The following is a 9,281-nucleotide window of genomic DNA, read 5'->3' as shown; positions in this document are numbered from 1 at the left end:
AATTTACATCAAACTAATTCCACCACTTCCGGTGGACACTGTGCTTCGAATTCTCGTAAATCGCCAATCTTCCAGGTTTCATATTCAATCTAGAGATAAAAAAAAAATTCCCAAGAGAAATGTAAAATTTTTGCCAATGGAACCACGTTTCGGTACATCCCTGCTTCGTCTCCCACCATCTTCTTTAGTCGCAGTGACATAAACAGAGAATGCGTGCCACCTGCTAGTTTCTGTTTGTTCGAAACGATTCGAAAGTGTGCTAGAAGGCTCGATCGATTTTTCGCTTGGGTCACCGTAAAATATTCGGCGACGCCAAGCATCGCGAACGTGATGTACAATTACGAAATGCTGGAGATTTTCCGAACGCGAGACCTTATCGTTTCTAACGCCGCGTGGCATGTTTCATCGAGGTCGCCGCGTTTCCGAAGTTAAGTATGACTCAACTGTCTGTCTTTCCACGAGGATTCCTGCTTTTGTTCTCGTGTCAATGCGAGACTAAACGTATCGTTCGAAATTATGTCAACGCGTCTCTCGTTTCTCTTAAGAGGTTATCCTACTGCGACGGGTCAAAAGAATAGGCGTTTTCTCACCATGGATTGCCGGAAAGGTAAAACTGGGACTTCGTTGCTGTTTGCCACTTTCCTTTTTGGCATATTATCGACAACAACAATTCCCTGTAACAATGTCTGAATAGTTGGCGTATTAACTGTGAGACAGTTTTCCGCAAATCTTGGCTCTCCGTGCATGGCTAACTGTTGTGCACAATTGCGCCATCTAGGAACAATTGAAATGGAAAAAAGAATACTACCAATAATTATATTGTATTCTTTAAACATTGATCGAACCTTTTCTCGATGTTTGGAAAATTGATGAAAAACACATTTTTAAAGCTTGTTTTGCAAATATATTCTTCGCTTGCTTATATTTTATGAAGTAATAATATATAAACAATTTGTCGGTCAACGTCACACTAACGTTAGGACTATAACTGTAAAATTTTTATTCAATTAGACAATTACACAATTATATCATAACATAATTATATCGTGCGTTTTTTTTTTCCTGTTACCACTGATTTGCTATGCCTGCTGCGTAAAACTGACCCTGCGCTTCGAATAAAGTATCTTCCGTAAATGACCTACGTCGTGTACTTACTTCGCGCGATTCACTATGTAATTAGATCCATGATATGAACAACTTGGCGCGCAGGTGTATACCTGAGTTCGCTTTAGGCTCTGTAACTTGAAAACTAATTCGTACTTACATTTCGGACCTTTTCTATTTCATTTTCAAAGCTTCAGTTTTCTGAAAAAAAAAAGTAATTTTTTTTTTTATTCTTTTAAAATGTCAGTAGGATAACCCTTTAATTACTCGTCAAATATCGTATAGTACATGAAAAAAAAAATGTAACGATTGTCATGTGCCGGGTATTGTGAATGACAGGTGCCGAAATAATATAGGTTTTGCGACTGTATCAATGGTTTGCACCCGACGAAGTGCCCGGCACTTTGTAAGACTTCCCTGTTTTTTCCGCGTACTAAGCGGTCAAAGCCTTCAGAAGTTAGCAGATTCTTCTTCCGGCTAGACGTGCACAGTAGAACGTTGTTTATTCGATATTAGTTCAAATCATTTGTATTTTGCACTTTTTAAAACGAGTATTTCTCTAATTTTAAACAATCAAAATCTACGTTTTTTAATGGTTTTGTGACTGTTTTGCGAAAATTTCAAATTTCAAAGATGTTCTGTACTAAATTTTTACTTGATTTATTTCAGAAGCCACAAAAAATGGCCTTGTTATGGTTCGTGGGGATTTTCTCAATCGTAGGTATGTTAGAGAACAGTTTTCATGTTATAAATTGAACAATGCGAAACAGTCTTCTTTGCAATCCTTTTTTTTTTAATATACTAAATAGCAATTTATATTTCAGTTGCACAGCAAGTACAGGCAGATTTTGAGGTTTCAACTCAAGATTTAACAGTGCTATTAAATAACACCAAGTCATTTCAGTTGTACCTCACGTAAGTATTTTGATATGATGTAAAGCAATTACTTTATCAGCCAGAAATATTTGTAACATGCTTATTGATCAAAGCACATAGAGTCTATTGTTCAGTGCGTAATCTGTAGTAGTTACCTATGTTACTTTTATATCTAACTCTGTTAATTGCTTGTTTGTTGGACTGCATTACTTTTAGGAAAGTTTCATCCATACATTAATATCCATGACATTGTACAGAGATAGGAGTGAAAAATTGTAATATTCCAAGCATTATCTTTTGAGTATAGCTAATTAAGATAAATCTTTCTGGTGCCTTTGTATTTTAATGTCTTAATTAACTGCATTGTTATAATGTAAGAATACAATAAACAGTACTAACAATGTGTCATTTGTTTTATACAGGAAAAACCTATCTGAAGATGTATTGGTAACCCTACAAGTACAACATGCAGACTTAGTTTCTGCTGCACCCAATTTCAGTATTCCTGCAAATAGTGCAGAAAAGGAATGGAGTATATTTGTAACTGGTCATCGTGCAGGACATTCAGTGGTTAGCATTAATGTCACACCCAGCAATGTTACAGAGTAAGTGTATTTTTTTTTCTAATTTAAAAAATAATCCAAGCTTTATAATAAAGAAATTACTGTAGCAAAAATTCATTTAATTATCAAATCACCAAGTATATTGAACTTGTTTCCTTATGTAAATAAAGATTATGATGCATTGGTCCAAAAAAAGCACAGATATGAATGAAAAAAAAAACTGAATTAACCCCCCTCCTTCTTTAGTGTCATATATAGTTGGGTTATGGATGTGAGCAACATCAATATTTACTTTTATGAATAAGTTTCAAAAGATTTTGATTAGCATTACATCCACTAGTATTTAGTGGTCATTATTTGCAGAGATAGCCTTCTGACCTGCACTTGTCTTTGGAACATTAACTGAAAGTTCAGTCAGTATGTGTTCAGGTTTTGAGCAGACTACTTCCTGCTCTAACTAGAACATAACACAGTGAATTGTATTAAATATATTAATGTATAATATTTCAAAATTTTCAAAAGTGGAATTGTGTTTTCAACATTTATGTTGCAAAGTCTGTGCTAAATTGATTTCAAATTTAAACATTAAAGCTAAAGAATAATGACACTTTTTAAAGTAATTGTAGTACCTCAAGACCAAATAAATGAGATTAATTTAAAGTAAGACATGAATTTCTTGGACTTTGTGTGTTAATTACTTTTTACGTGTCAAACTATATTTATCAATATTAACAAAGTGCTTTATTTTTTATATTTTTACAGTTTTTCACAAGCATTTGTCAGAGTGACAATTGAAAAGTCAGACACACTTTACTATATGAGCAGTGTGGTAGGATGGATATACTTTCTAGCATGGAGTGTGAGTTTCTATCCACAAATATACAGCAATTACAAACGCAAAAGTGTCGTAGGATTAAATTTCGATTATTTATCGTTAAATCTGGTTGGTTTTATTATGTATGGATTATTTAACTCTGGCCTATTTTGGATAGAAGAAGTAGAGGTAAGTTGAGCAATAAATCCAACTGATATGTACATGTATTTTGAACCATATACCAATGTAAAATTGCATTTTTCAGTTGGAATATTTTAGGAGATATCCAAAAGGTTTAAACCCCGTACAAGTGAACGATATTTTTTTCTCTTTACATGCAGTATTTGCAACTGTGATAACAATTATTCAATGTTTTATATATGAGGTAAGCAAAAAATTCACTGTAAATGTGAATTTTTAAAAATACAATTTTCTACAACTTTCTATCAGTTTTAACGTGAGTATTATTTTCTTTCAGATAGGAAATCAGAGAGTATCTAACACAGCACGTATTATTCATGGAGTATTTGCAGTCTTTATAATTACTTCTATGGTATTAGCAATAGTGAAAACAGTAACGTGGCTTGACTTTTTGTATTATTGTAGTTACGTTAAATTGTGCATAACTTTAATCAAATACGTTCCACAAGCATTTTATAATTATAAGAGGAAGTCGACCGTTGGTTGGAGTATCGGCAATATATTCTTAGATTTTACCGGTGGTATATTGTCAATGCTACAGATGGCATTAAACGCATACAATTATGGTAACGTATATACGAAATTAAAAGTTATTTTCAATTCTGTTTTAATAACAAATGCTCGACTAATGATTTTTTTTTCTTCTTTTTATTAGACGATGTGGAAAGTATTTTCGGAGACCCGACGAAATTTGGTTTGGGATTCTTTTCGGTCGCGTTTGATATATTTTTCATTATACAACATTACGTTTTGTATAGGTATGTATATTTTGTATTTTTTCATCTTCATAGATCATTCTTCAGTTAACGACATCATAGAATTGTAAATAATATTTACATTTTGTTAACAACGGTAGAAAGCACTAAAAAATGCATGCTGCTTGTATCAAAGCATTACTACAATTTTATTAGTTTGCATGAAAGTGATTGCATGTGCAGAAATAACCTACATGCTTTATTCTGTTTTAATAATTTCACTATCTTCCGATGAAACCATTTTTTAATATCTATAAAAGTGATTAATAAGACCTGTAATGAAAATTCGAAGTAGAATGAGAAAACTAATCTGCGTATGACTATATGCAAAATTGGATGGATAAAAAACTTCAGATTCACTACTTAAGTACTATGCATTTTGCGCGTGCTTTTGCTAGTGTGAATTGTAGACGTGAGGCAGCAAAAGAATTTTTGTTTTACAGATTTATCAGTGAAAAGATGGTTGACCTTAAACACAGAATATAAACATCTCTTGTCATCAATTTAATTTTATCATCTCTCACAACCATACTTTTCTCTTCCACGTTGCACGAGCTTGCAATATTATAAATTCTTACAGAGTAGGTAGCCAGAATACAAGAAGTAACGAAAAACTGCATAAACAAGAAAATGAAGATTCGGACACGCTACTAAAAGATATATGTTGCGGTTGCATATCACCGAAATGAATAAATTAAGGAGTAAATCCTAAGAAATTTCATTTCGTTAGGAATGAAGATACAGTATTCAGTATTTACCACATTTTAAACATATTGTTATTGTATTACATTTTTATTTTTACTGTTATCATTTTTTTATATGCTTAACGAATCTCAGTTGGTTGTTAATTGTGCAGAAATAAAAGAGAAAGAATTTACTTTTATAGATATAGATACATTTACGGATTGGAGTGAGTAGAGCACTTTTTAATGTAGATTAATAATTCGTGGTATAATACCAAAAAGAGTTGTACATACGTTAACGTGCCAAATGATATTCTTGAAAATAAAAAAAGTCTACTTTGAACGTTTATCAATGTTCCAATATATGAAACGAGTATGGTGATGGTAATGCAACCCAGAAAAATATAAGTTACTATTTCATTGTGAAAAATTATAATTCGCAATTTTTCGTACGAATAACGATAAGTAATTATTCAAAATTTGGGACACCTTGTAATTGTTACGATTTATATGTATATCGAAATGACAATATAAATTATCCGCATGTTTTTGTGCATTTCAACCTAGTTATAAATACAAACATTTTTAAATTTCATTACATTTACAAATTAAATTAGTAATTCTAGTTGTATTTGGCTTTTATCAGTATGTACACAGTGTACTATGGTGCTGCAACAGTGAAGCATGTATCGAAGCCATTTTTACATGGGATAAAGTATTTGTAATGAAATAGGTGTGAATTTCTAATAAATAAAGTAATAAAAATCTCGGTATCAATGGTAGATTGTTGATACCAAGAATTTGAAAATATATTAAATAAAATAAACGTTTGAACAAAACGTGTGCAATGGCTTGGAGTAAATCAATTATCGCATGTGTGTATATGGACCCACGCGTGAATGTCGTATGTATGTGCGTACGTGACTATATCAAATATACTAACAGCACTAATTAAACTAACATTCTACAATAAACGACGAAAGCTAAGCACATATCGTTGAAAGAACATCGTATATAGAATCACTCGCCAAACGCAATCACATTTGATCAAATTTTCCCTCTCTATCCCCTTCTTACGACAAGCAACGTACATATAGATTACTGAACATTACTTTCCACAGGAATCGTAAAGAATACGTCGAAGTACCTGGTAATAATTACGGAGAGTCGCAAGACAACGCATCGAGCAGTTACGTTGCTTCATCTAATATTATTGTTCCCGACTAATTACATATTTATGTCTACTACAATAAAGAACGACCTGTTTATCTATAATTCAAACGCGAAAAAGAAAAAACGCCGACATATCTATCGATCCGACGATGCTCAACTGGATGCGTTATATAAATATGTATATTCTCACCAAATAACTTCCGACCTGTCTATCGATGGAAACAGCAAAGCCACAAAAACAGGTGCAGGAAAATTATGTACACAACTATTCAAAATTACTCACGAAACCAAAAAATTCACTTTTTTTTACAACAAAATTACGCACTTCATCCGTACCGGTTACACGTAACGAACAAACTATCGAATACCGCGAAAACTTTAACATTTCAAACAACTATCGATATATCGATACGATTCGATTAGCATGGCCATCTTCTATTGGTTACATGGAAATGACATGTGATCTCTCTAAGCAAGACGTGTTGGTGAGGTTATTGATATTTTTTATTCACAAAGGAGGTAAGTTTGATTTGTTTTGAATTTAATTTCATGGAAAATTAATAGACAGCGATGCTAAATAGTAACTGGCAAATATAATATTAACGAATAGTACTAAAATCAAATTACTATTTGAATTTAGTTCTCAACTTGAGCGTCAAGTATAACCTCTCTGCGTAGATCTTAATTTCTGTATACATTTCTATCGTCGTTTAATCATAATAACGTTACTAATTACGAATGTAATTGAAAAAATTGTAGGTCGTTGATATTTTAAATGTTCATATTTCAGAATGAATATATCTTCGTTTTTGCGGACAACACAGACTGCATTATCCCTCCATAGGAATTTCAACTGTTGGACAGCGGCAATAACAAAAAAGCATAGGAAATTGTATTTCAATACATATCCTACGTATCTCGTTTTACCAGACGGTAGAAGTATTACCATTGATTATGAAGAACCAAGAAAAATACTCACCCTTCCTCTTAATATAGAAACTCTTTCTGCAGAGGAACGTATACGTAGGCTAGAAAAACGTAAGCCTGTAACGAAAGTAAAGATAATGGAGGAATACCAGGATGATTTTGACGAAACAAAGTTCTTCTAATTTGCAAAATAGTATACTTAACTGTGTTATCATTTAAATACTACGTACATTACACAGAGGACACGCCACACTTTTATGTACACAATGTAGATATGCCTAAGTTCATGTAAAATATAATGTATTTGTTCAATTGTTTATACCATTTCGTTCACAATAAGTTGCAAACTGTCGAACCAATTTGTATTGTAATTTCATTATGTATTAAATAAAACCACCTGTACTTATCTTTGCTATTACAAACTGTAGCAAAAACGCTTGCAACAATTATCCTTAATTTATACGAGGCACGTAAGTAAAAGGCTATCGATTATACGCATCCCCTATATGATCGCAATTATCGATGAAAAAAGTGAAAGTAAACGATTACAGTTTTCTTTGCCTCGATTAAGTGTCGCACGTGCCTCTGCCATTAACATAAACGCACGTTTTCACCGTGGACGTTACAAACGGTGTCGATCAAAAAATCACGCAGCTAGAACTGCCCGTGAAAAGAAAAGACTCCGGCTCGAATCGCGTAAGATGATTGCATCGATTATTCGTTTCGCGTATTTTCTTTTCTTCGGTGAGTACACCGACAACTATGACCGTCTCTCCCCGTTCAACTTTCTCCGGCTACCACGTCCGAGTGTATACGCTTCTGCTTCCGTTGGCCTTTGCGTTAATCACGAGTAATTGCCGAAGAGAGAACTGCAGACGTACTTTCTGCGGTGCGGGAAGAAAAGCAAAAAAATCGAGGAAACGAAAGTGACGAACTGTTCGAAAATATCTGATAATATAAGAGTGAAGTGAACGAGTGGAGAGGCCAGGAGGTAGTATGCTCGTGGTTGCACAGAAACGTGCTAAAAAAATAGAGAAAAATTTTTAAAGAGACGCGGTGGAAGTGGCAAAGGAAAGAGACAACACCGCGTCGATCGCATCGATCTCTCGCAATTAGCGATCGTCCGCGAAAGCGAGTCGCGATCCTTTCTACCGCAAGTACCCGAGAGTCCATTTTCGGTTTCGGTGCGGTGATATAATATTTGGTGGTGCGTTGTTCGCACGTGTCACTGTACGGATACTTTCGATAGCAGTGAAACTCCTCTATTGCGACAACCTAGGGAAATTTCGCGATCTTTGTTAGGCAACGACGTACAGCCGTACGAGCTGTCCATAAGGTGCTAGAACGCATTAAGAATTAAATAGCCTGTCGGATAAACAGTGTTTATTAAGAAACTGTCGAATTTCATAACTCGATACTCCCGATTTCATCGATGAAATTCTGTACTTGATAAAAAGAGGAAGAAAAGAGCAACGTACTATTAAAGGAGACACGATGGGGATAATCGAGTACTCCGCGAGTAAAACCAAGTCTAGACGGCGAGTTTCGCTGAAACGCCCCAAGTGGGGCGATAAAGACCCTTCGAGTGCTCAATGAACCGACGAACGGCGGAAAGGCAAAGTTGTCAACGACATAATCTCGAGGAGATCGCGAAGGAGGAAATGATCGTGGTCGGGAGAGACGACGGGTAAACACCGTTCGCTTATGGCAAGTAAAGAGACACGGTAACACCATGGTGGGAGTCAGTTCTGTTATAGTAGGCCACGAGGTAGCAGCTCTGGTGTTCCTGCAGGTGTATAGCACGATCGTTCCAACTCTCTCTTAGTTTCTGCTGGCGCTCCAGGCTTCTCGTTTTGCCGGAGTGCGCCGCTCCGTGACAAACCAAGCTTCGAGATCGCCTCGAAAGCGATCCGTACGATGAAAACGGAAAATCCGGCGAGTACAGCGTGAGAAATTAGCGATCGAACACGATAAAAAAAAATACCAACCCCGCGAAGAATCGTGCTCGACGTCGAATTCCATCGGATCTCTTCGTTCGCGAAATCGGTTAACTTTGGATCGTCCGCGATAAGAGAAAATTAAGTTGACATGAAACGACGTCGTTTTTGTCGACGTAACCACGGGTCGATAATGTGATTGCATCGCGAGGAGTGTCCAGATCGTGGCGATCGATGCAAACATCACG

General features: G+C 35.1%; 2 protein-coding genes across 3 annotated transcripts; both read left to right on the top strand.

The window, feature by feature from the left end:
• Positions 1–219: 219 nt before the first annotated feature.
• On the top strand, positions 220–6,231 carry LOC108574699 (cystinosin homolog). Its single transcript, XM_017937323.1, has 9 exons — positions 220–427; positions 1,774–1,825; positions 1,929–2,019; positions 2,403–2,585; positions 3,306–3,546; positions 3,623–3,742; positions 3,836–4,124; positions 4,214–4,316; positions 6,118–6,231. Exons 1-9 carry the CDS (start codon positions 398–400, stop codon positions 6,221–6,223), a joined length of 1,215 nt encoding a protein of 404 aa, XP_017792812.1. The 5' UTR covers positions 220–397; the 3' UTR covers positions 6,224–6,231.
• A 40-nt stretch (positions 6,232–6,271) lies between these two features.
• Positions 6,272–7,487, top strand: LOC108574700 (39S ribosomal protein L55, mitochondrial). 2 transcript variants are annotated; one of them, XM_017937325.1, is made up of 2 exons: positions 6,272–6,411; positions 6,960–7,487. In XM_017937325.1, exon 2 carries the CDS (start codon positions 6,961–6,963, stop codon positions 7,276–7,278), a length of 318 nt encoding a protein of 105 aa, XP_017792814.1. In that variant the 5' UTR covers positions 6,272–6,411; position 6,960; the 3' UTR covers positions 7,279–7,487. The 2 variants fall into 2 exon arrangements, with proteins under 2 accessions (XP_017792814.1, XP_017792813.1); XM_017937324.1 differs by lacking the exon at positions 6,272–6,411 and adding an exon at positions 6,461–6,688.
• The last annotated feature ends 1,794 nt before the right edge of the window (positions 7,488–9,281 follow it).

Source organism: Habropoda laboriosa, unplaced genomic scaffold (genome assembly GCF_001263275.1).
Source record: "Habropoda laboriosa isolate 0110345459 unplaced genomic scaffold, ASM126327v1 scaffold203, whole genome shotgun sequence".
NCBI classification, from domain to species: domain Eukaryota; kingdom Metazoa; phylum Arthropoda; class Insecta; order Hymenoptera; family Apidae; genus Habropoda; species Habropoda laboriosa.
Note: the sequence above shows the minus strand (reverse complement) of the source record. Positions and strands in the feature narration are given on the sequence as shown.

Excerpts from the sequence above, each read along its gene's own strand:
- LOC108574700 (XM_017937325.1), top strand. The coding sequence starts at position 6,961 with ATGAATATATCTTCGTTTTTGCGGACAACACAGACTGCATTATCCCTC.
- LOC108574699 (XM_017937323.1), top strand. The coding sequence starts at position 398 with ATGTTTCATCGAGGTCGCCGCGTTTCCGAA. Across the intron at positions 3,743-3,835 it reads TTCAATGTTTTATATATGAG|ATAGGAAATCAGAGAGTATC; the intron begins GTAAGCAAAAAA and ends ATTTTCTTTCAG. Across the intron at positions 4,125-4,213 it reads ATTAAACGCATACAATTATG|ACGATGTGGAAAGTATTTTC; the intron begins GTAACGTATATA and ends TCTTTTTATTAG.